The sequence below is a fragment of the Ananas comosus genome, linkage group 1, assembly GCF_001540865.1.
Source record: "Ananas comosus cultivar F153 linkage group 1, ASM154086v1, whole genome shotgun sequence".
In the NCBI taxonomy this organism is placed as follows: domain Eukaryota; kingdom Viridiplantae; phylum Streptophyta; class Magnoliopsida; order Poales; family Bromeliaceae; genus Ananas; species Ananas comosus.
In genome coordinates, this window is record NC_033621.1 from 22,446,653 (window position 1) to 22,463,748 (window position 17,096).

The 17,096-nt window shown below is 37.1% G+C and overlaps 3 protein-coding genes across 3 annotated transcripts; 1 reads left to right on the plus strand and 2 right to left on the minus strand.

Annotated features, from left to right (window-relative positions):
* Positions 227–3,529, plus strand: LOC109719874 (GDP-mannose transporter GONST4). The gene is made up of 2 exons (XM_020246708.1): positions 227–462; positions 2,269–3,529. Exon 2 carries the CDS (start codon positions 2,334–2,336, stop codon positions 3,363–3,365), a length of 1,032 nt encoding a protein of 343 aa, XP_020102297.1. The 5' UTR covers positions 227–462; positions 2,269–2,333; the 3' UTR covers positions 3,366–3,529.
* LOC109718506 lies at positions 5,065–8,104 on the minus strand. The gene is made up of 2 exons (XM_020244762.1): positions 7,821–8,104; positions 5,065–5,439 (listed from the first exon to the last, which is right to left on the minus strand). The coding sequence occupies exons 1-2, from the start codon at positions 8,047–8,049 to the stop codon at positions 5,285–5,287; spliced, it is 384 nt and encodes a 127-aa protein (XP_020100351.1). The 5' UTR covers positions 8,050–8,104; the 3' UTR covers positions 5,065–5,284.
* LOC109709523 (ethylene-responsive transcription factor CRF2-like) lies at positions 8,666–9,571 on the minus strand. Its single transcript, XM_020231797.1, has one exon. It carries the CDS (start codon positions 9,555–9,557, stop codon positions 8,859–8,861), a length of 699 nt encoding a protein of 232 aa, XP_020087386.1. The 5' UTR covers positions 9,558–9,571; the 3' UTR covers positions 8,666–8,858.

The following is a 17,096-nucleotide window of genomic DNA, read 5'->3' on the forward strand; positions in this document are numbered from 1 at the left end:
GTGGCGTTGACGTGGCGCTTGTGTGACAAAGCTAGAGCCATTTTTACAAATAAATTTTTAAAATTTAAAAAAAAAAATTATAAAGGGGCTATTTGCAAAAACAAGACTTTAGAATTATGTCAAAAAAGGACAAAAGTAAATAAAATGGCAAGTGTCAGAACGATATTAAATGGAGGGGCTTCTCCATAAATTTTTTGCTATATAACCAAAAGAGAGAGAGACCCTTCACACACTCTTCTTCTTCTTCTTCTTCTTCTTCCCCACCACCACCACTCCATCGTCGGCTCCGCCGATCCCCGGCGCCGCCACCGCCTCTCTCGGCCCCTCTCCGCCGCGGACACCTCGGCGGCGCGCGGAGGCGCTCCGCCTCTCGCCTCGATCATCCGCCGCCGCCCCAAACCCACTGGGCGTGCCCGAGATCCGGATCGATGGTCTCCGAGGTGGATCGCTCGCTTTGATCGAGTACGTGGACCTCTTCCTCGCTCTCTGCTCCTTTTTTTAGGGTTTCTGGAGCTCTTCTCGTAGATCTGAGTTGTTTGATGCTTCGTCTGTGCTGTTGTTGTTGAGATTTTGTGTTCCAATTTTTTCTTTGATTTCATGGATTTGGGAGATTGTGTTGCAGTTTTCAGTTCAGATTTTTTTTTTTTATTTCCCCGGGATTAGGCAACAGATCGGGTGAAATGTACAGAGACACCCTCATGTATCGGCCATTTTGCCCATCTCAATTTTTAACTTCTCGTGATTTTTTTTTTTTCTTTTTCTTATCAACTGAAGTGAAGATTTTTGCTAGTTGCAACATTAATTTTGTTAAATTATACTGTTTTGATCACTTTTCGCCCGATAAAAACACAAATTTCTTAGTTTTAACAGATCTTTGATTCGATTTCAAATAATAACTTTAACTAAAAGAATTAAATGTTGAGGAACATTCATGAAGCAAAAAAGAAATCGGAGGGAAAAATGCCAAAATGGCTGATATTTGAAGGATCTCCCTACATCTTTTACCTTTCTCTTTCGAGAAAAATCCCCCCCCCAAAAAAAAAAATCTGGGGTCTCAACACGGGCGGGTCAACTCATTAGGGTTTTACAGGGCCCCAGTGAGTTTAAATATAGAGGAGGTGGCGAGGTAATTTAAGGCAAAGTTTAAATGCTGTGACTTATTGCGAAAACATGCATACCAAAGGTGTTGGTGGGCCAACGACAGTAAGGTCACTCAACGTTAGGTGATGATCGTCCAATGTTAATCGGATGGTCCATGAACCATTAGGAGTGTCGGTGCTAGACTTAGGCAATCGTGGACGATTAAAAGTGAAAAAGTTTGGCATAATTCGATCCTTACTATGTGATTAGGAAAAGCAAATGTAGGGGATCAGAGCCTGTTTGGCCTGTGTGGAATGGAAAAAGTTTGGAGCTTGGATAATTTTATGGGTATTCGAGTCATTTGGCGTTGATGGAATCGAAGATTTCTGAGAGAAAACAGGATAGTTTGGAGCGAGGCGGTCGATTAAAACAATTGCAAAGTATATAAAGATTATCTTACCTCTTTACTGTCCGGATGATGATTCGTTATTTCACAAATGCTTCAGGGAGGGTTTAGAATATTTTTTGCTAATAAAAATGTGTCAGACTCTTAACAGTCTCTTATCTTACCCTGTAGACCACTATGTCACCCCCACTATTTTGTCGATATGGAATGTGGATTTATTATATTTTGACGCGATCACTGTTTGAGAATGATCATATGTTATTTTGTTATTTATCACTAGATCAATATGGGTGCAGTTTGTGCAGCGCAAGCAAGCAACCACATCCGCACGTGCTGAATCATATGGTGATTGCACCAGTTCAGAACACTGCTTACCCTGTCTAATTCAAAATAATTTCTGGACCGAAACTTTGCTTCCAGTTTGATCAATTCAACCTTTATCATCATAAACTACGAATTTCTAAGCTTTAGCTAGTTGCAGTTACACCGATTTCTTAACATTTTGATCGACTTCACTCTTTGTGATCAAACTTCTAACTATGTGGTACCCAAAATATTTTTGCAACGATTAACCGAAAATTTGAACAATTGACTTGATGAGTCTTGAACTTTTGATTACTACATCAGCTGCCACCTGATGTGCCGTGCCTACATAACCGGCCAACCATATTAGATCAAGGGGTTATTACTAAACCACTTTTAGTTCTTTTTAACAATGATTAATGTTGTAAAATCTTTAAGGATTTAGGATGTGAAATCTTACATTTGAAATTTGACTGCAGGATGATTGAGACTCAAGAATTTTAATAACAGCAGTTAATTTTTGGAGCCACGGGGATCAAACATCATGGCTTCCATAGCTTCAAAGCAGTACTATGCGACGAGCAGCCTTGTTATAGGCTATGCTCTCTGCTCGAGCCTACTTGCCATCATCAACAAATATGCCATCACAAAGTTCAGCTACCCTGCCCTCTTAACCGCACTACAATACTTCACTTCTGCTTTTGGCGTTTGGGTTCTCGGGAAGCTGGGCTTCCTCTACCATGACGTTTTCACCTTCGAAACCGCCAAAAGGTTCCTACCTGCTGCCTTCATCTTCTACCTTGCCATCTTCACCAACACTAACCTCCTCCGCCACGCAAACGTCGACACGTTCATCGTCTTCCGGTCCCTCACTCCCCTTTTAGTTGCTATCGCCGACACAGCTTTCAGGAAGCAACCGTGCCCTTCGAAGCTCACCTTCTTATCTTTGATCATTATATTGGGGGGCGCTGTTGGGTATGTTATGACGGATTCGGGTTTTACCCTAACAGCTTATTCTTGGGCTTTCGCTTATCTGGTAACTATAACGACTGAGATGGTGTACATTAAGCACATGGTAACGAACCTCGGGCTCAATACATGGGGATTCGTGCTGTACAACAATCTCCTGTCGCTGATGATGGCCCCTATCTTTTGGTTCTTGACCGGGGAGAGCACTGAAGTGCTTGAAGCCATCCGACTGAGGTCCCAGAATTGGCTCGACTTCGACGCCTTTGTTGCTGTGAGCTTGTCATGCGTCTTCGGATTTGCGATCAGCTTCTTCGGTTTTGCGTGCAGAAAAGCGATTTCCGCCACGGCTTTCACGGTGACGGGTGTTGTGAACAAGTTCCTCACGGTGGCTATCAATGTATTGATCTGGGATAAGCACGCAAGCCTGTTCGGTTTGGTTTGCTTGCTTTTCACTCTTTTTGGCGGGATCCTTTATCAGCAATCCGTTACCGGAGGCGGAAACCCTCCGTCGCAGCGTGAAGCGGCGGGTTCTAGGAAAGCAAACGGTGGAGGAGACGAGTCGGAAGGCGAGGAATTGGTCGCAACCGATAAGGATTCTAGTGTGTAACTATAGTTTCTCTTTTGTGTTTATGGAATGTTCCCTTAATTTTTCACTCTACTATCTTATTATGTTGCTACTTTATGATAATTGATTCTTTACAAGGTTATGTAGATTCAGTATAATTCCTTTTCTTATATGAAACTCCAAACAGTTGACATCTTGTCTCCAAATTGCTTATGCATGTTCTTTATTATTTTGTTTTGATAACATTTTGTCGTAAAATTGATCAAACTACTTGAATCGAGTGCGAAAGTTTTAAAAACTCTGGACTCCGGTGCTTCTACATTTTTGCACGACCAATAAGCCAAATTTGTACTCCGATTTACACGCGTGCATTGTATCTCCTCCGGTGTATTTTTCGGCAAACCAAACTGATTTACTGATTAGACCGTGTTTGTTTGGGTGGAAGTGGAGTGGAAGTGAAGAGAAGGGAAGTCGTTTTCGTCCTAAATGATCACTTTCGTTATTTGATTTATCATAAAAAAATTACGATCGAAACTCGAGTTAACGTCTAATTAACTTCGTCCCATCGTGGGCCGAAGTCAAATACGGTAAAGAGAGATAAAAAAAAATAATAAAATAATATTATAGATAAAGATAGTTATATTTAAATATATTTAATTATATTATTAATTATTTTTTTATTCAGTTAATATATGTAAAATATAATAAAAATTAATTAGTTAAGTTTTAATATTTTCTTTATTTAGTTTGTACATTTAAAATATGATAAAAATTTATTAATTAAGTATTAATATTTTTTTATTTTATAATTTTATTATTGTATTACTATAATTTATGTATACAAAAATAATTTAGTTGTTTTAAATTAAATTTTAATTATATAAAAATATAATTATATTATTTTTTATTTATTAAAATATTTATTATTTATATATAAATTATAATTTTACATCATATACTCCTACCAAACAAACAATAGAACTAATAGAACTTCACTTCCATAATTACGAAACAAACAGCGAAAAAGTAATTTTCACCGAACTACACTTCAATCCCAAGTCTACTTCAACCCAAAGTTCAGTTTCAGTGAAACAAACATACCCTCCTCTGTTTGGTTGGGGGTTAACCCCTATATTATTCCCAAACACCTCCAAAAATGGGTGGGGTTAACTAACCCCACCTAACACCCCGGGGTTAGGTGGGGTTAGTTAACCCCACCAAACCCCAACCAAACACTATTTTCTATTCATAATAACCCACTATCCTTCTTATCCTATCTACTCAAACCAAACATTATTTTTCACTATCCTGAACTAACTCTAATCCCCAACCAAACACAAAAATACTCTAACCCCACCTTAACCCTGAACTTAACCCTATCCTGAAATAACTAGTTTTTCCTTAACCCCGTACCAAACGGTAGATGAGTTTTAGAAGGTGTGCCCCAGAATGAATCTGAATGTATATATATTTTTATTTTATATATTGTGACAAGAAACACCTCTAGAAGGGTAACATGCAACCAAAAAGGATGTATATAAGTTAAAATAAGCAATAAAAAAAAGATTATATAACGTTTCAAAGATGTATAATTAGCCCATACATTTCCCCCTTTGTTTCAACTGTTCTAATGGCTTAATTTGACAAAGGAAATTGAGAATACCTATTGTTTTCCAGATGTATATTTATGCTCTTGGAATTTTTTTAAAAAAAGTAATAAACAATCTGAACTTGAGCATAATTAGCAAATAAACAATGACATTAACAACACATAAAATGCAAATCACAGGTGATTCATGCCCCAAAGCAATATCATAAGGGAGAAGCACTATCATGGAAACTCAATCTATTCCCCACTACAGCAGCTTTACAATTACAGGATGAAATTACAGATAAACAGATCAAGTTTTTTTTAAAAAAAATTACAAGCTAAATTTGCATAAGAATTAATTATGTCCCGATCAATCATCATAGGAACAATGCGGCGCAGCAGTGCAGCCAGGGTCGAATGGGTCTTCGGAGCCGCAACAATGCCAGTATTGGAATACTTGGCCCGAGTCGGGAGTGTTCATCGTGCCGCCCTTGTACACGCTTTCGAACTTTCTCTTCGTTTCACCTAATATCGGTATCAGAAAAGGAAAAAAAAAAAAATGGAAGTATTTGATAGATAAAATAACAGGTTAGACATTTTTATTCTATAAAAAATCTTGTTTAAAAATTAAGTCAATAGTATCAGTCAGGAAACTAATGCCCAATGTACAGAGATATAATTCTCACTGGGAGAGTAAAATGAAGGGTGACTATTGCTTCTGTTTCACTTTGCCCCTAAACATCGATTTTATTGCATTAGGAAGTATAAACCGTCAAATTATTCCAACTTTAGTCCTACTGTTCGGCTTTTGTAGCCCAATCCGTATGCCCTTCCACCAGAACATAAAATGCTATGTCACGTGTTCTTAAACCCATATATAAACAAGTGACCTAGCATTTTAGATCACTGGGAGAGTAAAATGAGGCATAAGTATTGCTTCTGTTTCAATTTGGCCCCTAATATTTCGATTTACTGCATTAGGACGCTCAAACTGTCAAATTATTCCAACCTTAGTCCTACTATCATTGCCTAATCCGCATGCTAAGTAACTGTCTCTAAGCACATTATTTAAGAGAGAAGACCCTCCCATCAGAGCACTAAGCGGGTGTCTGAATCCCCCGAAATGGAAACTATGGAAAGAGTGTTTTTCATGGAAATTTTTTTCTTGGGAAACAGTTTTCCATGATTTCAGAGGACCTAAACACCCCTAAATGCGACGCCACAAGTTCTTACACCCATTGGAAACAAGTGATCTAGCATTCTAGGGTTTCTGTTGCAGGGCTTTTCTCGCTCGACCATAGCTGACTGGCTTAGGAACATTAACTTGTCATGCCACATTAGATGTTATATCTCTACGCGGCAGAAGCTGACGGCAAAACTAAGATTAAAACAACTTGATAGTTTGAGTCTTGGGATGCAACAAATAAGAATCCAGGGATCGAAGCGAAACACATGCAACAACTCAAGGATCAATTATGTCACTTACCATAAAATAAAAGAACAACTTACAAGATAACAGATTGTAAGCTGGTATAGCGCAAAAGTGCTACATGTTTTAAACCATCTTTTGCAGCATGAATATCTTATATTCCTGAACAACAGTTGCCGCAGGTAATATTATGAAGTACCACAAGCAAACAACATATGATGAGTATGATGATTCTGAAAATAAATCAGCAGAAACATAAGGAGAGGTTCTCCTTTCTTGTCTTTGTACAATAGTGAGTTTGCTGATTGTCTAAGTTTCTTTCTGAGGCCTAATTTCAATTGTGTTCTCCAGACGAAACTGCTTTGATTCTTTAGAAACGTTCGAAAACCTAAAAGCGCTTTGAAGTTCGCCGCTCCTCTGATTCTACAAAATGGCGGGGAGAACCTTGACCTGAGATTCGGAGAAGCAACAAGCGGAAGCTTCTTCAGTGGAGGTCCCTACTTCCTAGCTCGCGCCGCCATGTTTTTGCATCAAGGGAGATGAGATTTAAAGCGCATTTAGGCTTTTAGGGGGGCTTAAAATAGTAAAGTGCTACATAACTAGGCCTACAACTACGCATGTTCAAAAGAGGGTCATACGTATATGTCTTACACTGAGACAAAGGATGAGGGAACCATAATGCAACCAAGACCCAAGCAGCATCTTACTATTTATGCTTATTTGATACAATTGCGCATTTTGTCAAAAATTCATCGATGATTCCATCAACTTGGTTGATTTTATTTACTTACTAACAACTAATAACTAGTCGAACTATTAAATTTACTAAGTACGTCTTAAATCTGCGTCCAGAGCCATTCACAAGCCTAAGATCACCACGGGATGGCAAACTAGCTCTCTCATACCAAATGTAACGACCTAACCTGCTAGAACTAATAACTCATCGGGGCCTAAATCACCGATCCAAAATACTTTTCAAGGGCTTGTTTGGTTTATCTATGTTAGACTTTGAAATCGGAATGGAATTCACTGGTTCTGATAATTGTTGTTTGTTCTACAGGAATTGAATTTCGATTAACGGGAAGGGCCCAATCCATTTAAGGTCCAATCCGGGTTTGAATTCTGGATTGGCCCGTTCCGGAGGAAACAACTCAAAACCCTTTCTCGCAAACACTTCTTCGTCCGTCCTCGTCTCCATTCATCTCTCAAAATCCTAGGTGTTCCGATCGTCCCTTCTGATTTCCATTCCAATAATGAACCAAACATTTTCTTTTGGATGATTCGTCGTTCCATTTTTCGTTCCAATGCAATCCACCTCTCTTTAAGTTGAGGGGGTTTCCATTTCCCATTTCCCATTTCCCATTTCAAAACTGGGCTACAGTTGAGGGGGGTTTCTATACATTTTGTCAGTTTCACCTAATAAATTATTCAGTAACGCTAAAAAATGAGAGACAGAGAGAGAGATGAGAGATGGTACCGCCGAAATGGGCGGTGTGGAAGCGGCAGGCGGAGGGGTGGTTGAGGGCGGGGTCGAACTGCGCCTTGCAGTTCTTGCACGTCCGAAGCACGGCGCCGCTGCATCGGACGGCGCAGGATCGACCGCCAATCCACCCCCGCCGTCCGATCTCCCGCCCGGGCCGAACCGCCCCGGCCGGACGCACCGGGGCGGCTTGGATCGGCCATCTGCACACCACCTCCACACCCATCTCTCTCTCTCTCTCGCACTCTCCAGATTGGTGCAGAAGGCTGGATTTTCGGACCGGATCAAATTCATTTGTATTCACTTTGCTCGGCTGGGCCGGCTCTCATAAACTAAGGCCCACTAAGACTTAGCAAATACAACACTTAGGCTTAGTTTGGTATTGAGGCCTACTTAATAATATTAGATAAAATGAAGTTGGGATAAAAGTATATAGGAACTTCTGCGTTCTCCGATAAGATCGTAAAAAATATATCATAACTGATTTATAATAATATGCGGAACGCAGTATTACGTACGGAATCTAACCGCAATCCCAAACGAAACATTAAAAATAAAAAATTTTCTTGCAACAATAGTTTACAAATTAACATGCACGACAGTAATCCATCATCATTGGATTGTTTAATTTGTAAAATGTTGTAAGACATATTATCTGTAAGTGAAGTATTTTTCAGCTTAAAAATAGCAGGCTAAGATCTGATACAGATGGATCAAAATAAGGGCTCCCATATATATATATGACTACAAGATAAAATAGAAAAAAGAAATACATAAAGGTATGCTTTTTTTTTTCCTTTTACATTTTTTTTTTACAGTACCATGTTTATACACAACGAAAATAAAAATATAATTATGACCTCTTTAAGAACAGTATTTTCTTACAAGAATCCATACTTACTAAATCGGAGAATCACACAGTCACACTACACTACATATTGATATTGCGGGATTTTCAAAATCAAATACTAGTGAAAAAAAAAAAAAAGATTTATACAAATATTTCACCAAAGAGAGTGCTATGCATTTCTTTTTTTAAGTAGAGGCATCCAACGTATCAAGAAAGGAGAAATCACAGCCGTCCAACTGCTGATCCAGCAGCGGGAGATCGTCCAATCCGATCAGTAGCTCCCCGCAGAGCTCCCCCCATAAGAACCCCTCCTCCTCCTCCGCACCCATCGCCCCCAACTCCATTTCCGGGATCTCGAAGAGCTCCGCGATGCTCCTCCTCCTCCCCTCCTCCTCCGCCTCCGGTGGCGGATCGCGGCGCTCGGCGGCGGAGGTGTCGAGCACGGAGGAGGGCGACGCCGCGGCGAAGGAGGCGGCGGAGGGGGAGGCGGCGCCGCCGCCGCCGATCTTCTGCTCCGCGCGGAAGCGCTCCGCGGCGGCGCGGTAGGCCTCCGCCGCGGCCTCGGCGGAGCCGTACGTCCCCAACCAGCTGCGGACGCGCCGGATCGGGTCCCGGATCTCCGCCACCCACCTACCCGACGACCTCCGCCGCACTCCCCGGTACGCGCTCGAACGGCTCCCCATCCCCTTCATCTTCTTCTTCTCTACCTCTAGGGTTTTCGATCGCATCGGTATCTCGTACACCACCCTCTTCCTCTTCTTCCTCCTCCTCCTCCTCCTCTCAATCTCATCATCATCTTCTTCTTCTTCTTCTTCTTCCTCCCCACTCGACGAATCCGTCGCATCCGGATCCGAGAACACCACGCGCAGCTTCCGAATCGCCATATCCGCGTCAAGTGAGGAAGAAGCGCCGGCGCCGATCTATGTGGAGAAATCCCAGGTACTTCACGCCGAATCCAGCCCTGGAGACGCGAAGAACGCGTGGTCATCATCAGGTACGGAAACATTTTATCCTTATTTTTCAGCGATTTATTCAGGGTTTTGTTCGATCCTTACCAATTAGGCCTTAATCGCATCGAAACGGTTTCTGCCCACTCGCGAAGAATCCGACGCATACGCACGAAGGATACGAAGCGATCCACCGAAACAAACGACATAAAAATCCCCGCAAATAATATCTCCTCAATCCTCAGCTCTTATTATTATTCTCCTTTACAAACCTACATCAGAATTAGCTCGACTTTTAAAGCAGGGGACGAGAATAAAGTACTAGTACTAGGATAAGTTTTTGACTAATAATAATAGAAATAGCAGGAGAGGAGTAGAAACCTCTTGAGAGCGCTTCGTGCTGTTTCCAAAAAGTGGTCAAATGGAATGGGTAGGGATAGTATTTATACGAGAGAATAATTAAATGCATGGCGCAGTTAATTATTCCGTGGACCTGGATCACCATGGACCAGTACATTATAACTCGATTGTAGTGGCTCTAAAATCAAATTTTAATAACGATTTCAAACTCACAAGTTATGGCATTCCAGATTAAATTAGTGTAGTTTGGAGAGTTTGAAAGAATTTGGGAATAATTGGCTAAATAAAACATTTTAATTTTTATGTAATTTTATTATATCTCTTATCGAAATTACAATAAAATAGAGTAATATATTTAATATAATTCATTTGGCAATCTATCTATATCTATATATTTATACATTATTCCTCATAGCTTTCACCCTTGCCTTCTCTCCTCTTTTCACTTCTTGGTGCTTTGCCTTCCCATCTTCCATCTCTACCTAATGTTTCGTCTCCATCTCTGCCTAATGTTTCGTTTTCTTACACATTCACTTTCTAATTAATTCATATGGTCAATTATTATATGAACAAATTATTTTTACAAAAAAAAAAAGAGTAAAATAAGATCTTTTTATACTCTTTTTTTTATACTATTTAAATTTATTGATGTCTCATTGTAACTCAAAAATTTTAAAATTGTTACTTTATCAATTTTTTATCTTTTTTATAGTATTAATCCGCCGCAATTCGCGGGTAACTTCACTAGTTATACATAAAATACCTAAATTTTAGAGATTAACTCAATATCTAGACTAGATGATAATAATAAGTTAGGAAATTGCACTTTTGGTCATCAAACTATGAGGCGTGTGAACTTTTAATTTCTCAAATTTTAATTTATTGTGATTTTTTATTCGAAAATTTTGAATTATTATAATCAAATTTCACAATTTATTTTTTGATAAAACATTGATGAATTACTAATGTAGATAATGTACACTATCGTAATAGATATATTGTAATAATAATTAAGATTTTATGTCATGTTTATACTCTAAAATTTGATTATAATAATTCAAAAAATGATAAATTAGTTTTTAAAAATGGTTAAGATCATATGCAGGTATTTTTCATATTTTGTGTTAGATAGTTTTTGTTAGGTGAAACGTGGTGAACTAGGTTCACGCCCAAATCTGTCGTTTCCGGCGGTTAGGCATGACGCATGGCATGATAGAGTCCCAGCAGCAAGCGGTGTCGCGTGGGTCGGTTACCGTATGATTGACCGCCACGTGTAAGTCGTGATTGCCACCACGGAATCATCTAGGCCGTTCATGTGATTGCGTTTGTTGGGGTTGTGCTTTTCGTGGGCCGCTTGCTTGGTTTCCAAGTAAACACCCGAGAACTTCGCTATATCGAAGGAGTCTGGTTAGTTTTTGAATTAAAAATATAAAAGATAATTTTCTTCATATAAATAATAATAAAATTAAATTCCTGTATGTGAAAATTTTGCATGCACTCTGTTATATAGAAAAAACTTCAAATATCATCTTTATGGTTTTGTACGCTCTCACTTAGTACCCTATGATTTAAAATGTATCAATTTAGTGCCCTATGGTTTAAAGTGTATCAATTTAGTGCCATATGGTTTCACTTTTCTTTTTTAATTATCAATTCTACTTTTTTTTTTTTTAACTCGATGACAAAATTAAAACTAAAGGGTACTAAAGTGAATATTCGAAAAATCTAGGTGAGTATCTGAAGTTTTTTTTATATATAATTTAACAAAATATTAATGAAGAAGCTGACGAAAAGAGAAAAAGTAAACCACATTGCACTAAATTAATACACTTTAAACCACATGGTATTAAAGTAAGAAACTACGAAATTATAAGGGTGATATTTGAAGTTTACCCTATATAATATAATGACCATCCGTTTTACCGTCCCGCATATATATATATATATATATATATATATATATATATACAAGCCGGCTAACATATTTTAAGTATGTTTATGTTGAGGAAAAGACTAGCATGCGATAGATCGCTTAGCAAAGAATGTATCCATCTAAAGGGTGATCGACAATATATTCTGCACATGTGCCTGCACAAAAATACTCATAGTAAAATTAACCTCCATGTGCCTGCATATAGTAATGCTCGTTTTGTTTGTTATTATTTGAGGCAATATGCAATTATATCATTTTTGAACATCATAATATCAATTTCAACCAACATAAAAAAACGAAAACATCATAATCTCGGTTCGTGGGAGAGCCCAAAATTTCTACTTTGGGCCTGTAAGTAAACAAGCTTTTTCATTAATTAGGCCAGGCCCGGACCTTCACTGTTCAAGAGGCAGCTTTAAATTGCACAGGATTTTTTTCCTTTTTTAGAGAAAGAAAAGTAGCAAGCTAAAACTTGAAATTTTGGGTACCTATTATCAAGCTCTTAGCCAACGGCATTAGTTTCGGTCGGTAAAAAAAATACGTGACCACTCAATATTATTCTTGAGTTTATTGTCACAAAAACATGTCATTCTATATATCGGATGAATTTAAAAATTTTAGAATGCACCAGCTATATTAGTGACGTGGCGTTTCTAACCAATCAATTGACTTCTTTTTTATTTATCCATTCCATCATGATTATAAAAAAAAAAAAAAATTGTATTGTACTTATTTTTCAAAATGAGAGATGTGATTGGATATTTACTATGTGGTGTAAGTGTGACACAGTAGACTTCTTTTATGCTAACACTGTTAATTTTGGGTGCCTACCATCAAGTCCAAAATTTAGGTCTACTTTGGGCCCGTAATAAACAGGCTTTTTCATTAATTAGGTCAGGCCCGGACATTCACTGTTCAAGAGGCAGCTTTAAATTACACAGGATTTTTTTTTCTTTTTTTTTAGAGAAAGAAAGGTAGCAAGTTGAAACTTGAAATTTTGAGTACCCACCATCAAGTTCTTAGCCAACTGTATTAGTTTCGGTCGGTAAAATCCTTAGCCAACTGCATTACCTTTGGTCCGTAAAAGAACAGGGGATATATGACCACGCCATATTGTTATTGAGTTTGCTGTCACAAAAACATGTCATTCTATATATAGGACGAATGTGGTCGGTGGTATTGGATATTCTATCCGTGCATGCATTCAAGTTCACGCTAACACCATTATGACTCGGGTTTAACTCGAGAACTATTTCTCTTGCACGCTCTTTTAATCTGTACGTTCACTCTATTCGTGCAGCATCGATCTCTTAATTTGTGATCGTACTGTTTTGGAAGAGTTCGTATGCATATCCCTTACATAGTTTTCAGATCGATAATTTCAAGAGATCTAGTTCCTGATTTTATTTTATTTTTTTTAATTTTTCATCATTAAAGTTCTTGGCAAGTTGCTACGTACATTTACTATATCGACTTTTGTCTTACTACTAGCTATATGAGACAGTTTTGTCCGCTTAAGATGCAACGTATGTGTACGGTGCGCGTGCATTCTTTTTTAAAAACTCTCAACACTTAATTCTCATTTACTACTGTTGTCTGTTAGGAAAAAAAAAAAAAAAAAGAGTTTGATGGCTGGAAGTTAGGACTTACTCGCAGATAGCCATATAAAATTGATTACTTTTTCCTGGAAAAGAAAATTAAACTTTAATATATATTTGGCATCCCAACTCGCAAGAGCTATCTTTCATCATTTTTGAGTGACGGACATCGATCAAATAGTGGAAGAGCAGTGAAGGGTTCATGCTGGTAATGTAAATGAGTCTTTGGTGTAAAAACTCAGTTTTCCTGTTAAAAAAGAAAAGAAAAAAGAAACACAACTTTTAGTACAATTGATTGTAGGGAATCAAATATGTTAATTCTGGTCAATTTACATCTATATTCACTCTTCCTTGCCTATGTAATTAGCTAGCATCTTTAGACGACACACGTGTAATGAATTTATTTAGGTGATGATGATCAATGCCATGTAAATTTCGGTACAAATTGTAAAGTTTATGTCTATGTACAAATGGGCTAAAGTTTCTAATATTTTCATAGGTCTTAGGCATTGTCATAGCTTCAATCACGTGTGGCGTGATTGACGCTCATGCACCGAACAATAATATAATTTCTTCCGACATAAGTACAGAGTCTTAACCATGTGCATTACATAACACATGTTATTGTGAAAAAATTAATATCTTCAACTTTGAAATGCCGTATTCGTTCATCTCATGTTACATGTAGTCGGCATTGGGCCCTTCTTGCAATTAATCACATCCTTTTCGAGTCTTAATGGTGCTCAGCATCTCGATCTCCTTAGCCTCCTTTTAAACGGCCATTAATATTGCTTTTGACAACATAAGGGAGGAAATATGTACAAGTAGGAACTCTACAATGACCCTCCTCTCATTGTATGCATCTACTCGTGGTCTCTGTGTTTTTGCGTGTTTGTTTATTATACAATTAATCTTTCTTTGACGTACGACACACCCACATAAATGAGAAAATAACTGCAAGGATTATTATAGCTAACAGATCGAAAAAAAGTACACGCATGTGGATGTTATGATTCTGTGCAAGTGTTGAACTAAACTCTATAAGTGCACCAGTGGTAGTAATCTCGAAAGCTAAAAATGCAATGCCTTCTAATAAGGTCAAAAGTGCATGCTTTAAACGTTCCATTTCACACATTTTGAAAAAAGTGAAAACTGCACACATTTTGAAAAAAGTGAAAACTGCAGGCGCAAAACCATTTGCTGCGCTTCACTTTTCTGTTAGTGGTGATGTCTAAGCTTGAGCTACGAGCTCTCAAATTGCCCACCTATTGCTGTCTCTAAATCTCTAGATTAGGTTCTTACATCTTACATCATGCTTATTTAAAGATTGTTACTTTTTTCCCATTTTTATCATTTTTTTTAATTTAAAAATTGATGAAATTTTGTAAATTTTAAAATGTATGGAGTGTAAAGTTTTTATACATGTAAGTAGGTATACATGTAGCATTTTTGTAGGTAAACACACAAATTAACCTATCTCACGTAAAGTTAAAATAAAAGTGAATAACAATTATAATACTTTACTGACCGTCTCTAGCATAAATGTCAAAGAGTTTTATGATTGATACCCTCCTAAGTTCGAAATCTAATTATTATATATTTTTAATTAAATTTATTTTTTAAAAAATAATCAAAGCGATTGGAATGCTATTTTTTTTTAAAAAAAATAATAATAATTTCACTACTTTTCCTTCGTTCATACATGGTGAACAAGTACTGATCAAGTGATCATCAAATCAGAATAACAGTATCTCATAGACAGCGTGGGGCTCGCGCCACTATACTGATAGTTGCGCCGGTCGGGAATAACTATTGCCCGAGACAGCGATGCTATCCGTACATCAATTTCTAAAGTATTAATTTTATATTCTATTCATTCATAAATTTGCATCCGTGTATATATATATATATATAATATATATATAATAGAGGAGAGAGATTAGGCTGGAATATTATTAATAGTAAAACATTCTTTTTGCTATCAAGTTTTTAACCTTGGATGAAAAATTGTAGATAGGATGATATTAGTCAGTTAGAGTTGAGTGGTCCTCACTGGGTGTTATAGTATTTAACCAATGTTAGAATAATAAAAGATGTTGATCCAAGGCTGAAAAACTGGTAACAACCATGAGGATTTTGTTATTAAATAGTAGCTCAGTCAACAACTAATATTTATATATATATATATATATTATATATATATATATATATATACTATATATTATATATATATATAATAGGCTACTATACTATCTATAGTTACGAGCTCCGGTACTATAGTGTTTGTTTTCGATCTTAGGGCGTTCAATCAACGATCCACACCGTTAAAATGATCTAGGGTATATGAATGTCTTAGGAATAAAATTTAGTTTTTTTTCGATATCGTTTACTTAGTAAATAAATTAATATCAAAATGGACGGTGAAATTGAATAATATCTTTAAAAATTTGAGTATAGGACTTTTAAATTCAAGATCAAGAATGGTTAACCTTAATCTATATAGTTTAAAGTATTTTCTATCAAAATTTGAAGAATTTAGATTCTCTACACCGTTAGAAACTCCAAACTTGTCATAATACCATTGAAAATTGACAATTTTGAAATAGTTGATCATAAAGTAAACTCTGTCGAAAAATATAAAATTTTATTTCTAGAACTTTAATACCCTAAATCAGTTTTAACGGTGTGGATCATTGATTTGAACTCCTAAATCGAAAACCAACACTATAGTACCGGAGTCCGGTACTATAGATATATAGTAGCCTAGCTCTCTCTCTCTCTCTCTTCTCTCTCTTATGTAATATATATAATATATAGAGGTGTGGCTACTATGTTATCGGAAGCCACGGAGCCTTCCGTGCTTCTAAGCCGTTTTTGATGTTGCGATTTCGAATCGTCGATCGGGCCCTCGTAAACTTGATCTAGAGTATTTGAAATATCTGTAGAAAATAAATTTTATGATTTTACGATATCATTTGCCTAGTGAACGAAGGGTGCTCAAAATCAACGGCTGAAAAAAAATTTTTACAAAATATGATAATACGACATTAAATTTTTAAATCAAAGATATTGATCTTGTTTTATATAGTATAAAAGAATTTCTATCAAAATTTCACGTGATTTGGATATTTTAACCGTTAAACTTGCAAAAGGCTCACTACGACCATTGAAATTTGTTGATTTTGAGCGCCATTCGATCACTAGCATATATAATCGAAAAATAATAAAATTTATTTCTAGGTACTCCAAATACTCTAGATCAAGTTTAACGGAGCGATCGGACGATTCGAAGTGCAAACATCGAAAACGAGCTGGGGTCCCGTGCTTCCTGGATAGCATAGTAGCCTCACTCTATATATATATATATATATATATATATATATATATATATATATATATATATATATATATATATATATGAGTGCGTTGGTATGCTTATGGAAGCACGGAGCCCTCCGTGCTTCCAAGTTGTTTTCGATGTTCGGACTTTCGAACCAACGATCGGCTCCATTAGAGTTGATCTAGAGTATTTGAAGTACTTAGAAAATAAATTTTGTGATTTTTCGATATCATTTGCCTATTGAT

Coding starts and splice junctions, on each gene's coding strand:
- LOC109709523 (XM_020231797.1), bottom strand. CDS start 9,557: ATGGCGATTCGGAAGCTGCGCGTGGTGTTCTCGGATCCGGATGCGACG.
- LOC109719874 (XM_020246708.1), top strand. CDS start 2,334: ATGGCTTCCATAGCTTCAAAGCAGTACTATGCGACGAGCAGCCTTGTT.
- LOC109718506 (XM_020244762.1), bottom strand. CDS start 8,049: ATGGGTGTGGAGGTGGTGTGCAGATGGCCGATCCAAGCCGCCCCGGTG. Junction 5,440..7,820: donor CCACACCGCCCATTTCGGCG/GTACCATCTCTC, acceptor TACCGATATTAG/GTGAAACGAAGAGAAAGTTC.